Here is a 20176-nt window from a genome sequence, read left to right as displayed (position 1 = left end):
TTGTTTAAATTCAAGTTTTCGTAATTTAAAATAACGCATAAAAGATGAATTTAAACATCAAAGGGTAAATTACATCCAATTGGCAAGAAAATTGGCATGCATCTTAAAAATATATAGAAAATGTGATCCAACAGTTAGATTTTTAAAATATGAATTCAACAATAAGTTATTGGTTGATGTGACATTTTTTAGAGTTACCTCAAGTGTAACTTGAATCCAACCCTATATTTTTTAATTTGATGTGAATTTTGACAAATCTACCGTTAGATTACATTATCTTCATATATTTTTCATGCTTACAAAATTTCAAGGTGATTAGAGATTTATAGCCATGTCATCAATCAATTGTTTAAATTCAATTTTTTGTAGTTTAAAATAATGCATAAAAGATGAGTTTAAAGATCAAATGGTAAATTACACCCGATTGACATGAAAATTGACATTCATGTTAAGAGCAAATAGGAAATGTGATCCAACGGTTGGATTTTGAAAATATGAATTCAAAAATAAGTTATTAATTGGTGTAACATTTTTTAGAGTTGCGCCAAGTGTAATTTGAACCCAACCTTATATTTCTTAATTTGATGTGAATTTTGACAAATCTACCGTTAGATTACATTATCTTCATATATTTTTCATGCTTAAAAATTTTCATGGTGATCAAAGATTAATAACCATGTCATCAATCAATTGTTTAAATTCAAGTTTTCGTAGTTTAAAATAACGCGTAAAAGATGAGTTTAAAGATCAAAGGGTAAATTACATCCGATTGGCAAGAAAATTGGCATGCATGTTAAAAACATATAGAAAATGTGATCCAACGGTTGGATTTTCAAAATATGAATTCAACAATAAGTTATTGGTTGGTGTGACATTTTTTAGAGTTACATCAAGTGTAACTTGAACCCAACCCTATATTTTTTAATTCGATATGAATTTTGACAAATCTACCGTTAGATTACATTATCTTCATATATTTTTCATTCTTACAAAATTTCAAGGTGATCAAAGATTAATAGTCATGTCATCAATCAATTGTTTAAATTCAAGTTTTTGTAATTTAAAATAACACGTAAAAGATGAGTTTAAATATCAAACGGTAAATTACATCCGATTGGCATGAAAATTGGCCTGCACGTTAAAAACATATAGAAAATGTGATCCAACGGTTTTATTTTCAAAATATGAATTCAACAATAAGTTATTGGTTGGTGTAACATTTTTTAGAGTTACATCTAGCGTAACTTGAATCCAACTCTATATTTCTTAATTCAATGTGAGATTTTGACAAATCTACCGTTAGACAACATTATCTTCATATATTTTTCATGCTTACAAAATTTGAAGGTGATCAAAGATTATTAGTCATGTCAGCAATCAGCTGTTTAAATACAAGTTTTTGTAATTTAAAATAACACATAAAAGATGAGTTTAACGATCAAATGTTAAATTACACCGATTGGCATGAAAATTGGCATGCGTGTTAAGAATATATAGAACAAGTAATCCAACGGTTGGATTTTCAAAATATGAATTCAACAATAAGTTATTGGTTGGTGTAACATTTTTTAGAGTTACATCAAGTGTAACTTGAACCCAACCCTATATTTCTTAATTCGATGTGAATTTTAACAAATCTACCGTTAGATTACATTATCTTCATATATTTTTAATACTTACAAAATTTCAAATTGATCAAAGATTAATAGCCATGTCATCAATCAATTATTTAAATACAAGTTTTTGTAGTTTAAAATAACGCATAAAAGATGAGTTTAAATGTCAAATGGTAAATTACAACCGATTGGCATGAAAATTGGCATGCATGTTAAGAATATATAAAACATATAATCTAACAGTTGAATTTTCAAAATATGAATTCAACAATAAATTATTGGTTGGTGTAACATTTTTTTGAGTTACATCAAGTGTAACTTGAACCCAACCCTATATTTCTTAATTCGATTTGAATTTTTATAAATTTACTGTTAGATTACATTATATTCATATATTTTTCAAACTTACAAAATTTCAAGTTGATCAAAGATTAATAGCCATGTCATCAATCAATTGTTTAAATTCAAGTTTTTGTAGTTTAAAATAACGCATAAAAGATGAGTTTAAAGATCAAATGGTATATTACACCTGATTGGCTTAAAAATTGGCATGCATATTAAGAATATATAGAACATGTGATCCAACGGTTGGATTTTCCAAATATGAATTCAACAATAAGTTATTGGTTGGTGTAACATTTTTTAGAGTTACATAAAGTGTAACTTGAACCTAACCCTATATTTCTTAATTCGATGTGAATTTTGACAAATCTATCATTAGATTACATTATCTTCATATATTTTTTATTTTTACTAAATTTCATTAATAGCCATGTCATTAATCAATTGTTTAAACTCAAGTTTTTGTTGTTTAAAATAATGCATAAAAGATGAGTTTTAAGATCAAATGGTAAATTACACCTAATTGACATGAAAATTGGTATGCATGTTAAGAACATATAGAGCATGTGATCCAATGGTTGGATTTTCCAAATATAAATTTAACAATAAGTTATTGGTTGGTGTAATATTTTTTAGAGTTACATCAAGTGTAACTTGAACCCAATCTTATATTTCTTAATTGGATGTGAATTTTGACAAATCTACCGTTAGATTAACCTTTCATTACACTCTTCAAATCTATCGGTTAGATTTCAAATTTAAGAATGGCACGTGATGGACATATTTTGTGTACTTGTATGGTTATGCTATCTCAATCTGACCATCCAATTAGTTATATTAAATTTTTTTTAAGTAAACGTAATTTTTTTTTTATGGGAAAAGAAAATGGAGTTAGTCACATATTAAAATTCTTATATAAATTTAATATATAATAGCTATGATAATTTTTTTTTTAAATTTTTAATAAGATAGAACTTGTGATAATTTTTATTGTGTGATAATTTATATATATATATATATATATATATATATATTTATTATAATAATTTATATAAAAATAATTATACATTTTAAATTATATTTATTTAAATAGTAATAAAATATATATAATTTTTTATAATATAATATAATAAAATATGTATAATTTATTATATTATAATATAATAAAATATGTATAATTTATTATAATATTATATAATAAATATATATATATATATATTTATTTATATTAAGTTAAAGTTTCCACCATCAGTATCTCAGTGGTGTACTGAACCTGTTTTGCCCAAATGGTCTCTATTTCGAGACTTGACTTTGGTAAAAATTATTTAATAATTTTAAAACTCTAATTTCAGATTTTAAAACCCTAGCAATTGTTTTTTTTCTCCTAGCCGTTCCCTTCCCCAAATTCTTTTCTCTTCCTCTAGAGCCGTCGCCCTCCCCAAATTTTTTTTTTTTTTTTCTCTTCAAGAGACGCTACTGTCATTTCCTCTTACTCTGAAATCTGGAACTACCTTTGGATCCCTCCTCATTTCTTACTCAAAAGAACTCAGTCAACGATTCTTCTCCCAACTCGAAATCATCAACTCGGTCTCGTAACCAGGAGGCGTTTGTGCTAATTGAGGAAGAGATAAATATACCCATTTACTTTTATGCTAAAATAGATTAGATAGTGTATGAGTATACTGATGATGAGCGCATCGGAGCTCTTCCACAACCGGAGGTCGTCTCTGGTGGGCCGCGGCAGCCCCGATCGGACCTCTCGTCGACGCCACCACTGCAATTATCACGTTTATCATCTTCTTCATCATCATCACCAAGATTCCCAAGCCTCCGATCCTCTTCGGCGGTATTTTTATTTATTTTTAAAAATTTTAATTTCAGATTGTTGCTCTTCAACGCCTGAAATTGCCTTCGATTTTATTGATTCGGATATATAATTGTATATGCGATACTGCTTATTTTATTTTGAAATTTGTAGAGGTTGTTGCTTTAAATAGCTGGAATTTAATATATTTGTGTATATATATTTGATAATTTTTTTATTAAAAAAATTATTTTCGGAAATTTAAATTTACCAGGTTAAGTAATTGTATCATGATCGGTACTATAGGGTAGAAATTGCTCCTTTTTTTTTTGTTTTGTTTTGTTTAAATTATTATTATTATTTTATAAATTGTATTTTAGAACTTCAAAATTATTTTTGTGCAAACAGATGAGGCTTACATTACTATTCATGATCTGTTGTAGCTTATTTATGAGAATTTGCTGTGAATGAGTATTTTCTTTTTCTAAATAGTTGCAAATTTCATAACATAGCCTTATGGTTGTGTTTGTTTGTTAGAATTGATCACAATGGTTAAGCATTTATAATTTTAGATTTGGTTTCAGATTTTATAACTTCATCTAATCATCATCTTATGATTGTGTTGAGTTTGTTAGCATTTTTTTACAAAAATTAGATAGATGTTGCTAATATAACCTTTTCAGTTCATTAGTATCCTTTGTTTTTAAATATGTAAGCATAATCCAAATCATTAAAGGCCAAGCCTTTTGAATTTATTGTTTATAATTAATTTAAAATGTTTGGTTTTTGTAGAAATATGATTAATTTTTTTTTTCACATCATTTATGTTTTCATGAACTTGTTTTGTTAGGTTTATCAACTTATATATAACTAAATATCAAGCTATATATAAAACTTTTGCAAAATAGTTATATTTTGATCCTTTTGGATAAGTTGATAAATTGTGTATGATGTAAACTATGAAGCATATTGTATGGGCTTAAGGACTTTTTGAAATTCGACCTGGTGCTTTAAGGGGAAATCACAGACATCATACTTGTAATGAGACACTTGTCATTTGGGGTGCTAAAACAAAATATCATAATGGAAATATCATAGCAGCTTGATTCTGTGGATGTAGGCCGTACTAATTGTTTGGATGTGTTATTTATCATGCCAAGAAATTTAATTCAATACTTAGTGCATTAATGGGGAAAAAAAAAGAAAATAAAATTGGCAGAAAAGGTTTGCAGGAGCAATGAATGGCACATAATGGAAGAGTGAGAAGTTAAGTAATTCTCATTCTATTTTTTAATCAAATATTACTGTTTGGCATATTAAGATGCTATCCTAACTTCTGTTTCTTGTGGATGGAAACTTGTCTAATGAGTTCTGAGTTATGTAATTACCAAAAATCAAAAAGTTCTAGTGGTGAGACAAAACATACTAGTTGACTCCAGTGGAAGTTGTATTTACCCTTTTTAAAAATTGTTCTCTTTTACTCGTTGTGTACATGTATCATTATGCTATTACCAATTGGAATCGCTATTGTATTATGCCTACTTCTCTAGGAGACATTTTATATTAAAAGTAACAGAGTGACAGATAAGTTATTTAAATCACTGTACTGGAATATGGGATCCATTCTGTGATATTTCACTAGTGATTGGCAAAAGACTGATTTGGTTTTTATGTATCACAGTGAGGGTGTTATACATTATCTGAATGTAAATATTTCAGGTTTAATAACATAATTTGATGAGTCTGATGTGATGTTTTCATATTCCTTCGACTTTAAAAAAAAAAAAAAATTTAATTATTTAATTTTCATTTGTGAACTATTTGCAGTTGGAGAACAGCCAAGTAGTTGGTAAAGGTTACGCTAAAGTGATAATTGATGCAGACGAGGTTGCTGTTGCAGCTAGCCCAAGCGGAACTGCCCATGCTTTAGTAAATGTGGATCCAATTCGAAGTTCATACTTTATTGGGTGCCAAGACAGTATTGTAAATTATAGCAACTCATCTACTGATTTTAATGTCTGGAAAGATCTTTAAGCTTTAATTTTTGCAAGTTTTGCTTGGTTTCCCTTTTCTGTCTAACATGCTTCATTTTTTTTTAATTGCCCAATAGGTGACTACTGTACCAGGGCATTCCAAGGTTAAAAGTTTACTTTTTCTCGTCAATGCCGTATTTTAGGCACTAGTCAGGTATTATTGCTTTGCTATATCGAGAATGAAACTTTTTTTTTTTTTTTTTTAATGCAATTCATTTAAATTCAAGTATGAAACGACAGCTACCTGCAACCTACACTCTCAATATATTATAATACTATTGTCATCCATTGAAAAGAGAGAAAAAATAAAATTTGAAGAGTCATAACTTCATATCTCACTCGATCTGGGTCTGGTTGCTTCTGTGGTGGTTTTAGCAGGACAAGCATTTGGGCTTTTATTATAGTTTCTAGTTTTCTTGCTTTGATTAGGCATGCATGACTTCATGGTGACATGATATTCTTTCATGACCATGATGAATTCACTTAATTCTTATCTTCTCTGCACCACTACTTCATTAGTTATTATTATTATGGTTCTATATAATAATCTCTCTCCTGTCTCTTGCTTTAATTAGCAACAACATCCTCCAAGTTCTCATAGGGTAAGTCATGAAAAGTTGGTGTTAGTTTTTTGTGCCAGCTATGATTTTATGGGGTCAACATGTTTCTTTGTTTGATTATAATTAGAATGGAATTGGGTGCTATGTAGGGCTTGTTATTTGAGGAGAAAAACAGGCTGGGTCAATATGTTTTGTTATGTGCATCAATTTCAGTGTCATCTCATCAGTATCCCCATTTACCAACCGCTGAAGGTTTCTTAAAGGATCAAATCTTTGTTGTTTCAGTCCCTCCTGTTGTGGGTATTGGTGACCCGGTACGCTTAAAGTAATTGTCGTTTAAAAAAAAAAAAAATTAAAGACTCTACTGAATTGATTATTTACTTTTTCCTGATCTTTTTTTATATGAGTGATTTTGGCCCATTGTTTTGTTACCAACTTTGTAGATGCTTCAGCATGAAGAACTTCTAAGGAGTACGCTAATGGATGGGAATCTTCAATGGCTTGGTTATTTGTCATCAACTAGTATGTCCATGTCTATATCCAAATTACATTTACATATTGACATGATTATGAAATTGTTGTGTGTTTTTGGTAATGAAATATCATACTCGCCTCGTTTGTTATTGTGTAGCGTCTGTTGATCTCAATATGAACAAGTGATCTATCCTAAAAATTAAAATAGTCTTATAACAGCAGATAGATTTGAAATCTGCAAAATCCCCACATTCCTAATAAGCACTTTTGATGCATTGAACTCTATTGTTTTTGTAGCAAATCCATTTTTTAGTGATTTAAACTCAATATCTTTTCATCAACTTGGTTTTAGTTTATTGTCTTGCTTATGCTAGGTGCCATATGAACAGTTAATTTCACAACTTGCGTATTTAATGGGAATTTGATGCCTGTGTAAATTATTGAATGAGAATCATTAGTTTGGGTGGAAATGGCACTTTCCTTCTAAAGATAGCAAATTATCTTGTTTTTGAAGCATGTTCTAATACGGTTTTGGAGACTTTGGCTGGAAAAATATTTTACTAGAAAATTGTTGGGAATTTTATTATTTATTATTTTTTTATGTGATTTTGATGCATACGTTTGGACTTTTTCTTTTTGTTTTTATCTTCACATGGCTTGAAGTGTTGTTCCTTAAGAAACTCTTAAATGGAAAAGAAACGTAAGTTTGGGGAAAACATTAAAATTTTTTTTTTACTAAATATATATTATTCTGGATAGTCAATTGGGTATTTATGCAATTGCGTAATTTGATGGTTTAATGTTGAATCTACTGGCTGATATTAAATGATAAATAAAAAAATTTGTAAAATGATTTTTTGCTTTTGGGAAACTTTGTAGGTACACAGTATTTTGTCCACTTGATTATATATTATATATTATAAATTAAGCATGTCCATCTGCCAATTTTATTTTAATTTATATTATATAGTTTAAGAAGTTAATTGTATATTTTTTATTGTTCCACTTGATTTTATTTTAGGTCTTATTAGTTAATTAGGTTATTAGTATTTTTTTTTATTCAATTTTCTAGAGTTGAGGTTATTTTTGTGATACAATAATTGGGCTTTCTTAAGTCAATTAAATATTGGGTTAAGTCATAGTAGTCAATATAAGCACACTGTTGTACTCCAATGGAGATAATAGAAGTTTGCTTGATTAATAAAATTTCCATGGAAATTTTCCCAGCGATTTGGTGTTTATTTTTGTTGATTAAAAATAGGGCTTTCTTGCTTGGTGTTGATTAAAAGCAAGCATAGGTGCTGATTTGTCAGTTATTTCTTATTTTTCTATTATTCAAATTTATCTCATTATCAGATGTTAAATTTTTTGTCTCTAAACTCTCTCCTTTTTTTACCCTAATTTAAACACACTAAGACTCTTAATTATTCTTTCTCTTTATCTCTTCAATCATTTTGGTTTAGGTGGCCATGCCGCTTGCAGGCGGTGGTTTTTAAACTTTGGATATAAGTTCAATCAAATTTTGTAAACCTGAAACTCTTGTGCTTTATTTGCTTGTGGAGAAATTTTACGTAAAGAGGTAGTAATCTCACAATTGCCTATCCAACCTTGACATACTTATCGTGCTTAACGTAAATTTTGTGGCTGGATTGAGGTTTCTTCATGTCAATTTATTTATTTATTTATTTTTAAGTTTAAAGATGGGCATTCTGAATTGAATTGGTTGATTTATCTTGTTGGAAAAGATTGGAATAGTGCATGTTGGTCTAAAATAATAATATAAAAGTAGGTATTTGATTTATTTTAATATGTTGTATTTCAAAATGAAGGAGGGATATACGGTGTATTGTCAAATTGTTTAAGTCTATAAATTGATTATTTTAGTTATTATTGTTATTAGTTAAAAGTAAATTTAATAAGTCATTAACCCAAGTGAATTAGTAGTTTTGAAGGAATCCACCTCCTGTAATATGTAATTAGAGTTGTTTACTTGCCCACTTTATCATCACTTTGCATTTAAGATACATCTGTTGGTACCATAGTTGAATTAAGTATATAAACAGGTTTGTAATTTTACAATGACTTACTTTTGAGGGACATGGAATTTCAGTTCTGGATTTGAAATTCTTTTTTTTTTTTTTCTCAAAAGAATGCTATACATTTGGATTGCAACAATGAGCTATTTTTCTTTCTCAAATGTGGGGGATTTTTTTTAAAGTTGTTAAATTTAGTCATTTTTGTATTTACCCTTGTCTACTTCTTTGTGCTAGGATGGTGCACATATTTTTGTACTTTTCTAAGAAAAGATACTACTTAGAAATGTATGTAATTGCCAAAATATGAATTTCTACATTCATTACAAATCGTGTTTTGTTTTCTTAGTTTGCTAATATTTTGTGGTCTAAATTCAAAGTTTAAGGTGTTGCATGCTCATGATTACTTGTTTGCTATTTTCCACTAATGATAAGGTTTTTTTTAATTTCTATCATCATCTAATTGTCTTCTTATGATCACAGATATGCCAGAGAAGATACACACTATCTATTGTATATATATGATTTAATGAGAATCAAGCTGTATGCAATGCCTAAAGAGGCTGAAAATATTGATGCTCCGTTAGTAGAGGTAATTCCTCCTGCACCATTAGCATCTTCTATGGATTTTATGGGATTGTGAGTTTTTTCCCCTTAAGTGATTTTTACACTCTGCGTTCATGTGATATTGTGTATTATAATTTATATATGATTTAATGAGAATCAAGTTTTTTAAATGCCTATGTATAATGGAAATTTTGATGCTACTTTAGGAGAGATATAGTCTTCATGGACCATTCGCACCAACTCCCAACTCATCTAGAAAATAAATTGAGCCCTATGTTGATAATATACTTGTTGGTTGGATTTTAGGGAAGTTCCTTGGGTTTATGTATCTCATTGAAGTTTGTGATTGGTTTCATCCTTTTATGATATTTGCATTGTTTGCGATTGGTTTCATCCTTTTATGATATTTGCATTGTTTGTGGCTGCACATTCATGTGATGTTGCATTAAGGGTATGAAAATTACTGTTATGTATTGAGAATATTCTAAATAAATCCCAGTAATTTGTGAATACAAGGGTATTAGAAATAACTATACATTAATTTTGTCTATTTAAAAAAAAAAAAACTATATGTGTATAAGTGAATCTGGTAGTGTCAGTGATTGTGGATGCGATAGTTGCTCCGTTTGATCGTCTTTCTGTGGCGAGCTGGGAATAATTCCTTGCCAACTCGGGCCAACCTTGTGAGAAGAAAAGTTCTCGATGATGCTTTATGTCCGGAATGCAAACTTTACGCAGAGGATACTTTGCATGCCATCTGGTCTTGTCCGAAACTGGTTGATATTTGGAAAGCCCACTTTGTTCAACTTCAGGCGACCACGACTCACTGCACATCCTTCCTCGACGTGATTGATAAAGTCTCAATGGAGAAAACTTCTTTCGAGCTTTTCGCAATGACAGCCTCTGCAATTTGGATGAGGCGCAACAAGCTCCGGTTGGGTGAAAACTCAATCCCATTGGGTCAGATTGCGGCTTCAGCTTTTGATGCTCTAAAGGAGTTCCAGCAGCTGCGTCCTACACATGCGCAGATACCACGGACAGCTCGGGCAGTACGATGGAGACCACCACCTGAAAGTTGTGTCAAGGCCAATTTTGACGGCGCAGTCTTCTCACAGGTTGGACTAGCTGGCATCGGCATTATAATCCGGAATGAACAAGGATTAGTTATGGCTGCTCTCACACAACAAATTCCGCTGCCTGCTTCGGTGGAGATGGTGGAAGTGCTAGCGGCTCGCCGGGCTTTGGTTTTTGCCAAGGAACTGGGGTTTGATAGAGTGGTTGTGGAAGGTGATTCTGCAAACATTATCACTGCTGTTAACGGTAGAATCATGGACCTCTCGGCTATGGGACATGTCCTGTTAGATATCAAAAGTTTAAGTTCTTGTTTTTCTTTTATTTCATTTCAGCATATTAATAGAGAAGGTAATTGTGTGGCTCACAAGCTTGCAAGACAAGCTGCCAATTTTCCTTTTCTGGTTTGGATGGAGAATGTTCCACCAGACGCTTTTGAGGTGTATCAACTCGATTTATTAAGGTTGCAATAATATGATCTCTACCCAGAGGGGATTTTTCTCAAAAAAAAAAGATCTGCGGTTTTTTTTTTTTTTTTTTTTTTTTTGAATCGAAATCTAAGGTATTCGCAGATCTGTTTTCAATTCGCATCAATAGATTTTGGGTATAGGAGCTTTGGGATTTGTAAGGGTTTATATCGTGTTATAACGTGTTTAATTTTGTGCAATATAGGCCGAAGGTTTCATCGGCACTTTTCTTCAATTACAACACCTCGTTTGATAATATATTTCTATGTTAATATTACGTTAGTTTCAAGACATTTGTGGTGTTGTTAATTAGTTACATTTGTGGTATTGTGTTAGTAGAGTTAAAATTATTACAGGTTTTTTGTAATAGGTCTGTAAACCATTTATTTATTAGCAAATAGTGGTTTTAAAACCCACTAGGAAAATGTTTCTCAAAAAAAGAAAAAAAATACCTATAGCAGCGGTCAAAAAGCGCCGCTAAATGTGCACATTTTACGTTTTAAATGAATCCCTATAGTGGCACTTATTGTCCACTGCTAAAGGTTGAAACATATAGCAGCGTTTCTACCCGCCGCTACAAGTGCAATTATTAATTTTTGATTGATTACCTATAGCGGTACTATCTGCCTGCTGCCAAAGGTAGACACCAATAATGGTGGACATGACCCGCCGCTAAAAGTCAATGCCATGAATTCTAAACACGTATGGCGGCGGTTTTATGCCCGCCGCAATTGACCTATAGCGGCACTGCAATACTGACGGGACAGCCCGCCGCAATAGCACCTGCCGCAATAGGTCAAATGTACCTTTAGCGGTGCTTTTTTGGGCTTTAATGGTGCTTCTGGCCCGCCGCAATAGCCTGTTTTTCTTGTAATGTGCATCCCATCACATCCTAACATACATCTAGGCATAGTATCTACCATTCATCTAGCATGTACACACCAAACAAACTCATAATTCCAATCATCATCAAGTCAATAAACATTCAAGGCAGCAAGTATATCATATACACACGGCATCAACCAAGCATCTCATGTTCATCACAATCAACTATGTTCTTCATCCAATTCAAATGCATGTTCACGTGATTATATATGATTTAATTTATTGCATCAATGCATGATCATGTGATTATGCATAATCATGTTATGCATCTTGCACACAAAACTCTAATTTTTAATCTAACACTCAAAGAGTGTGAAACATGTTATACTACTGATGCTAGACCAAATCATGTGTAAATTGATCTAAACAGAACCTAAAACATGCATTAAAACTAACAAAACAAAAAGAAAAAGAGAGTAGAAAAATCTGGGCTTCTAGATTGAACATGTGTACGCATGTTCATGGAGATGCGTACGCATGTTCGTAGAGATGCGTATGCGTGTACGAGCGTGTGTATGCATCCCTGCTACTTATGTTTCTTACCTGCAACACAAATTACAATAATAAAAATTAATAAGGTCATTTACAAAATTTATAATTCCTTCATCACAACAACTCCAACATAAATCATGAAACATATGAAAGAATCCTACCCATGGTATGTAAACTGAAATCCTACCATACAAAGTTGTTTCACTTCTCACTTTTAGTCCTAAATCCCAATTACCACAAGGCCACTACCTGCTATTTACTTCAAGTAACACAATTTTTTAAAAATATCAAAAAATTGAATCACAATTTAAAAGAATGAAGTGAAACTACAAAATAAAATCAATAAATCTAGATAGCCACAAAGCTCACTTCCAAAAACACACCCATAATTTCCTAATTATTCAATAAATAAATAAACTTTACCTCACTCAACAAAATTAAAACCACAAAAAATAGGGAGAGAGGGTGACAGATCATAGAGCACTTGTTTTTGTCTCTTTCATATAAAATAAAAATATAATTAGAAAACAGGAGAGAGAGAGAGAGAGAGAGAGAGAGAGAGAGAGAGAATGAGCGAGCGAGCAAGTGAGCGCTAAATAGCAATGGTGTGGTGTTTGTGGGTATGCTAGAGCTTGAGAAAACCTTTGGTGTGAGATGAGATTTTCTTTTTTGGTGAGAGATGAGAATTTTTTTTTTTTGGAGAAGAGAGAAGATGGGATTAGGATTAAAAACTAGGGAGATTAAAATTAGGAATTAGGCTTTTGTTTTTTGAGGAAAAAATTAGATTGGGAAGTTATGGTGGGAACATGGGAGTGTTTTGGGATTTTTTTTTTTTATTTTTTATAATTTGAACGTGGAAATGTTTGTTGGGATTAGGGGATTGGAAATTTGGTACTGTTTTTATTTTATCTATATATATATATAAAACCGAAGCTTTTGGAGCTCCCACATTTTTTCACATCAGCATTATTTAAAAAAAATAAATTATTAAAAAAAAAAGTAAAACCCTTTTCTAACCCAATAACTATTTCTCCCCAAAACAAACCCGATAAAACCTATTTCTCAGTCTGTCTCTCCCTCAAACGCAAACATATCTCTCTTTGTCGATCCCCCCACTCCTCTTCTACTTGTGGCTCTGCTACCCCAGACAGATTCTATTCTACAAAAAAAGCAGAACCGTCGCATCCAAAAAAAAAAACACAGAATCGTGAAACGCTGAGACAGAGATGGCAATTTGATTTTGAGGGTCCTTCACCATTCTCTTTGATTTTCGGGTTGTGGCCTACTTCCTCTCAAAAAGTAATTCTCCTCCGCCCATAAACACCGCTGCTGATGGGTTCCTACTCTTTCTCTGATAAAAAGAATTCCTCCACCCATAAACAACACCTCCGATGGGTTCCCATTCTTTCTCTGATTTTTTTTTAAAAAACAAATCTAAAAGGTAAATTAGATTTGTTATACGTTTTCAAATTTTACAATTTCGGTTGGCTTTGGTTCTAGATTTGAATTCAGAAATTAGGGCTTAGAAAATAGGATTCTGATGCGACTTATTAAATGTTTTCGTTTATATATATATATATATATATATATATATATTAATTCGTCTCTTTGGATTTAAATCATTCAGTTTCTTTGCAGAGATGAAGTGGAATTTTTCACAATGTAGAGATTAATTTCATCACAGCAAAGGTATTAATTTCTTTTTCTAATATTCTCTTCAATTATGGTTTGTTGTCAATTTAGGAATTTTAGTTCATACCCCTTTTCCTCTCTATTTATTGATATGAGGGAAAACCCCTAGAAGATGAAATCCTATATGAGTATTAATGGTTAGTGATCTTTTAAACTTAATCATGTCACTTTAATTTTCAAGTTTTGTTTTCCCTCTTATCTGTTCTGTTATTTGTAAGGGGGAGTGAAATTGAGGAATTCTGTTGGTTTTTTTGGTTTTTCGGGTTGCTATGGTTGAATGGTTGGCCTTTGGTTCAACGCCCTTAAAAAGGGGTTTTTAGCAAATTTTTACTTGTGTAGTTTCGGTATTTGATGTCCTCCACCATAAGAATTCTCAGTTTATGCTCTATTTGTATTAACATGAGACCTTTATTATTATTATTATTATTATTATTTTGGGATTTAATTAAAGTTTCTAGGTTATCTCAAGCTTTGGTTTCATGTTTAGTCTCTATTTATTTTGTATTTTAGTTTGACTGAATCTTCTTTAATAGTAGCATCTTGATTTTTGAGGGGTTTTATTTGATTCTTTGTTTGGTTGCAGACCCCAGCTTCTTTTCCAATTTCCTCCTTCAGTAACCCATGGATTATTTTCTGCTTTCTGTTATGCACAACGAAAGACCAAATCTATATAGTTTAGAAGCTGTCTGCAAATTCTAGCAATAGCAAAGTGAAAAGGTAGAGTTATTTAAGATAGAAATTATGAGAAAATTTTACTAATGATAGAAGATTTTCTGTTGTGATTATTTAATGCAAATTGTTGGTATGGGTTGCAGGGATAAGAAAGCTATGAGTAATGGACACAGACATGAGTTATTAAAACACTAAACAATTGTATCTTTTTGGTGGTTTGCTTATTTAGTTTCAGTGGGTAACTACTTATTATTGTTTATATACACTGTTTACTTTTTGTTTTCTTCTTTACATTTTTCCGTTTTCTGTTTTTTTTTTCCCTCTGAGAGAACAAACCCAATGAAGGTTGTGGACAAAAAACAGAGTACCCTTAACGCTACTGCTATTGGTAATTCTTTTCTTCACAATCATGCTATTGTTTTCTGTTTTTAATTTTTAATTTTTATAATAACAAACATTTATAACTAAGGCATTGAAATATTTTGTGCACACCATGTGTTTGAGAAAATGCCTTGCTTACTCTTGCATTAGTTTGTAGCCACTTTATGGTTTGTGCATCTTGGTTTTAATTGCTACTGGTTATTGACTACTTTTTGTTATGTATCAATCATAAGTTATGATGATACAAAAAATATTCTGTTTGTACCCAACGACTGGAAAAAAATATGTTTGGCCAAGTCATTGTTGTCTACATTAAAGGACGAAGAAACTCTTAGATGTCAGTTCTGCTAAATAGCCAATGTATTTAATCAGTAGATTTGATTTCAATTGCCAGATTTTCAATTGATATAGAAATAATGGAAGGATGGATTGTTGTTCTTTTCAAATTTTGTTTTATAATGAAAGCCTTATGGTTAAAGCCCAGTTTGTCAACGTTACTTTCAACTTTCAAGCATTCAAATTTAGATAGGTGCTTGGTAGAACTTTGTTTCTAAGGTATTTAATTCAATGCATTGAACAATCTTTTTTCTTATTTTCTTTTTCCAAATAATGCAGTAGCTCTTAGACGTCAGTTCTGCTAAATAGCCAATGTACTTAATCAGTAGATTTGATTTCAACTGCTAGATTTTCAATTGATATAGAAATAATGGAAGGATGGATTGTTGTTCTTTTCAAATTTTTTTTATAATGAAAGCCTTATGGTCAAAGCGCAGTTTGTCAATGTTACTTTCAACTTTCAAGCATTCAAATTTAGATAGGTGCTTGGTAGAACTTTGTTTCTAAGGTATTTAATTCAATGCATTGAACAGTCTTTTTTCTTGTTTTCTTTTTCCAAATAATGCAGTAGCTTGGTATTCATACTGATATTTTCAATCCTTCGTTCTTTGCTCTCTTTTTATTTTGAAAAAGTTTTTCCTGGGCTGAATGAGTTGTCCTCTATTAAGGTTAACAACTGAGACATTACGTAGCACTTACATCAATTCAAATGCCTACGTAAAGCTTTAAATGAATCATTCTTCTTTTTTCCTTGCTTTAGCCTCTTTTTCTATTTGCTAAGATAGAGTAAATTTGTGGTTTGGTAACAGTACTTGCAGCATGCAATGAGAATTACTATAGCTCACAATCGAATGAGTTTTATCATGGTTAACAAATGAGTTTCTTTTGGAACATCTGACTCCTCCTGCCAACGGTTTGAAGCCATGTCATATCATGTACAACAATGAAGATGACAATGGGAGAGATATTTTCCAAAGATTATATTGAAATTTTATTGTTTAATAGATTGTGCTGATTTTTTTTTCGACCCAATTCTTTTTATGTAAATAATTATATTAGAGGGTACTTGTGTCTGTTTTGTATTCTATATTTGATTGAATTGTAGTTTAGATGAGTCTTTGGGTTTGGAACAACATATGGAGTTCATACATAACCCATTTTGGTCCTTAATTGTATTGTGGAAAAATTTATTGCAAAGAGATAATTAGAGTCAAAATAATTATGCTGCTACTACAATTCTTATAATTCTTTTCAATTAGAGTATGAAATTGAAATTTTGAAATTTTTTTGCCTATTTGTTGTTGGTGCTTCTAACTACCGGAAAATTTCATTTATTGTTGTTTTCGTTATCAACCTGTTCTATCGCTAGGCTTACAAAAAAACACTTTTTAAAGCTTTTTTTTTCTTTTCAATTTATTGGAAATATTGATTAATTCTTAAGATTTAATTCTTCATTTTATTTTAAACTTAAGTTTGATTTCTATTTTTCATTAAGTAATTTAATGTTTCATCTTTATATAAAATAGTTTTTCCATGCATTGCACGAGTTAGCGACTAGTTTATTTAAATGCTAACATGGGAGTGTTTTTTGGTTTTGAGGATTAAAGTTTTTATTTTTTTATATTTTTAACGTCAAACCTGGTTTTTTTTTTTTTTTTTTTTTTTTTTTTTTTTTTTTTTTTTTTTTGGATATGGGGATTTGAAAATTTCTTGTGCCAATTTTTTTAGGTTTTGGAATTCTGGCACCAAAAAAAAAAAAAGTTTCTTATGGTAGCGTTTTAGTAGAAGCGTTTTGAAAAGCATTTCAAAATCCAAATAAATTAGCAATAGTCACTCTAATAAACATTGCAATATATCTCTTTTTGTAGTGTTTTAAGAAAACGTTGCAATATCACTATCTATTGAAGCATTTTTTAAAAACACTACAAATCAAACACTGCAAAAGTCCACTTTTTTCTGTAGTGTTAAGACCCCAAATTTTGCCTTACGGCTTGATTAATTTTAATCTAAACACGACTTGATGCGGAGTATATGTGATTAGCAAATTAATTAATTACTCAACAACTGCATAGATGAACATATAAGTGCGAGGCAAAATGTAAAGGGCAGTAGGGAAAAGAGACTCAAACCCAAGATAACACCACGATATGTTATCGAAGACAAAAACCAAAGAACTCGATGTAAAAACCTCTCCACGGCCCTCAAAGCTAAAATGACCCACTATTGAATAAGTTGGAGTACAAGTAGGTCAAAAAGACCCCTCAAGCCTAATCTACCTAAAGTACTTAAGCCCTCTAAGCTCTAGCTATCAACAGAATTCACCAAGCCTTATCTTCACTAGCTTCCCAGATTTTGCAATACCGCCCGATTGCACTGCAAGACCCAATGCTTCTCAAGCTCCAAAACACTCTCTACACTTTGAATGTGTGGGTTGTGTTTGGGTACGATCTCCTCTCAAGGTTTAATAATGGGAGATAGGAGAAGAAGAAACTACAAATGAATGCTCTGTTGAGGAGGAGTAGCTCTCTCTAAAAGATGGGTGTTGTGAAAACCCCTTTCTAGGGCTTTACTATCTAATAGTCTCTTTACAATTTTGTGGGTAATGAATGTATATATAGTGTGGGTGAAAGGTAGGAGAGTCACATCTAAAATACCAACTGTTAGAGTATCTTGCAGCGGTTGCAGGTCATCTTGCAAGTTACTCACGAGATACACGGAATCTTGAACTTCCATATATGCTCCTCACATAGCCTTTTGCGGGTTTTGCAATCCCAAGCCAATCATGAGCTAGTCGCAAATTCCAATGTCTTCAACAAATCTTCACTACTTAAGACTAAACCCATTACAATTAAATCTCACAAAATACAAGGAAATAAATTCATGAAATTACAACATTTTTTTCATGGAATACAGCCAATATAAATGTCATGTAAAAAAAACATAACTTAACAATATTATCCTTTGAAGTACAAAGTAAATGCGCTGAATATCAAGTCAAAAATTATATCAAGGATATAAAGGAATAAGAATGAAAAGAAAGAGGAAAGCTTTTATTAAAAACTTAGTTGGTTCTTGTTAATATCAAGTTCAAGCTTGATTTTAGCATACTGGTTATGGTTACAAATTCAGGTATTGGGTTTGGGTCATGATAGATAAATTATGGAATGTAAAAGATAATGAGTCAATTTGAGATAACCTCATAAGAAGCCAAGTATAAGATAACCTCATCTACAAATCTTGAAACATAGGAACTAATTCTATCCTAAAACATAAGGATCAATTTGAATACAAGCAAATGACAATACTAATTTACTACTACCTTATTTAGATAAAAATCTATCTTTTTATTTTTATTTTTATTTTTTTTAGGTGTGATAAAAATCTATCACTAAGCCTAAATTTAAATACTTCTAATTCTAATTCAAACAATAATATATTTAGCATATCATCCCGGGTCATAATATCTTATTGGATCAAGTCCTTGCTACCATGGCCATGACATTGATTTATAAATAACATCTAGTAACTTCCATAAAACAAACACACCCACACACTAGCACACGCACAGTAATGGAAGCAATACACATCTTCCTATTCTACATTACTCTCATCTTGTTCTTCATCCTACCCAAATTTCTTCACAAATCTCAAACCAAAAACCTTCCATCAAGCCCAAATGGCCTCCCCATTATTGGTAACCTTCACCAACTTAGCCCTAGACCGCATGAAACTCTCTCCACAATGGCTAAAGAGTTTGGACCCTTAATGACTGTCAAATTTGGCTATGTCACCACCATAGTTGCTTCTTCTGCTGAAATTGCCAAAGAAATCCTTCATACCCATGACCAAAGCTTTGCTAACCGACCTATACCTGACTCAGTAACCACTCAACCACACTCAGAATGCACTCTTGCTTGGTTCCCAGGTGACCAAATATGGCGCAACCGTAGATGCATATGTAGCACCCAAATGTTCACTTCTCAACGCCTTGACTTTTTACAACACTTTCGTCACAAGAAAGTTCACCAACTCCTAGCTCACATAAACAAATATAAGGGTACCTCAGTAGATATTGGGTCCTTCGCTTTTGCTGCCACGTTGAATCTTAATTATATCAAACACTATTTTCTCGTTGGATACAATGGACCAAATTTTGATACCGCTCAGGAATTTAAGGAACTAGTTTGGAATATCATGATGGATGCTGGGAAGCCAAATGTTTCGGATAACTTTCCAATTTTGAGGTGGGGTTTGATTTGCAAGGTGTGAGACGCCATGTTAAAGGTTCCTATACGAGGATGCATGACATATTTGATGACATCATTGCTAAGCGTTTGAAACACAGAGAGACTGATAAGACATGGTGATTTCTTGGATGTGCTTCTTGATCAGGTTCAAGGAGATGGGTCTGGCTTTAGTATTGAGACCATTAAGCCCCTAATTATGGTAAGAATGTAATTCAAGTTTATATATATGTATATATATATATAAAAATTCTTTGTACCACTTTTTGTGTTCCACTTTATATTCCACTAATTACATCTTGTTATATGTTTTTATTTATTTATTTATTTATTTTATTTATTTTATACTTTAGTTATATTATAAAGAATGTTAATCAAATACATAACAAGTTATGATTGGGGGAACATAAAATAATACAGAAGATTTGTATTCTACCCTTTCCACCGGCCATGAGAGTTAATAGGGTTAATTATGGCATTTTATTAGTGCATTTTGTATAACATGGA

The 20176-nt window shown here is 31.4% G+C and overlaps 2 protein-coding genes and 1 long non-coding RNA gene across 26 annotated transcripts in view; all 3 read left to right on the top strand.

Annotated features, from left to right (window-relative positions):
- LOC126693292 (geraniol 8-hydroxylase-like) overlaps positions 1 to 20176 on the top strand; it is a 56583-nt gene that overhangs the window by 16904 nt on the left and 19503 nt on the right. The gene's annotated exons all lie outside the window — the stretch shown is intronic.
- On the top strand, positions 3315 to 11505 carry LOC126693293 (uncharacterized). Of its 23 annotated transcripts, XR_007645283.1 has the most exons (8): positions 3323 to 3804; positions 5590 to 5745; positions 5873 to 5949; positions 6371 to 6397; positions 6505 to 6669; positions 6799 to 6877; positions 9346 to 9454; positions 11173 to 11409. XR_007645283.1 is itself a non-coding variant. In XM_050389216.1 (5 exons), the coding sequence occupies exon 5, from the start codon at positions 10293 to 10295 to the stop codon at positions 10971 to 10973; it is 681 nt and encodes a 226-aa protein (XP_050245173.1). In that variant the 5' UTR covers positions 3315 to 3804; positions 5590 to 5949; positions 8293 to 8408; positions 9346 to 9454; positions 10029 to 10292; the 3' UTR covers positions 10974 to 11165. The 23 variants fall into 23 exon arrangements, 7 of the variants coding, with proteins under 7 accessions (XP_050245173.1, XP_050245174.1, XP_050245177.1 ...); XR_007645280.1 differs by having other exon boundaries at positions 3321 to 3804; positions 5590 to 5949; positions 11173 to 11426; XR_007645282.1 differs by having other exon boundaries at positions 3321 to 3804; positions 6371 to 6669; positions 11173 to 11416.
- LOC126693295 (uncharacterized) lies at positions 14292 to 16558 on the top strand. The gene is made up of 2 exons (XR_007645293.1): positions 14292 to 15096; positions 16235 to 16558. It is a non-coding gene; the product is annotated as an uncharacterized LOC126693295 (long non-coding RNA).

The sequence above is a fragment of the Quercus robur genome, chromosome 7 (assembly GCF_932294415.1).
Source record: "Quercus robur chromosome 7, dhQueRobu3.1, whole genome shotgun sequence".
Taxonomy (NCBI): domain Eukaryota; kingdom Viridiplantae; phylum Streptophyta; class Magnoliopsida; order Fagales; family Fagaceae; genus Quercus; species Quercus robur.
This window is presented reverse-complemented; position numbering and strand designations above follow the sequence as displayed.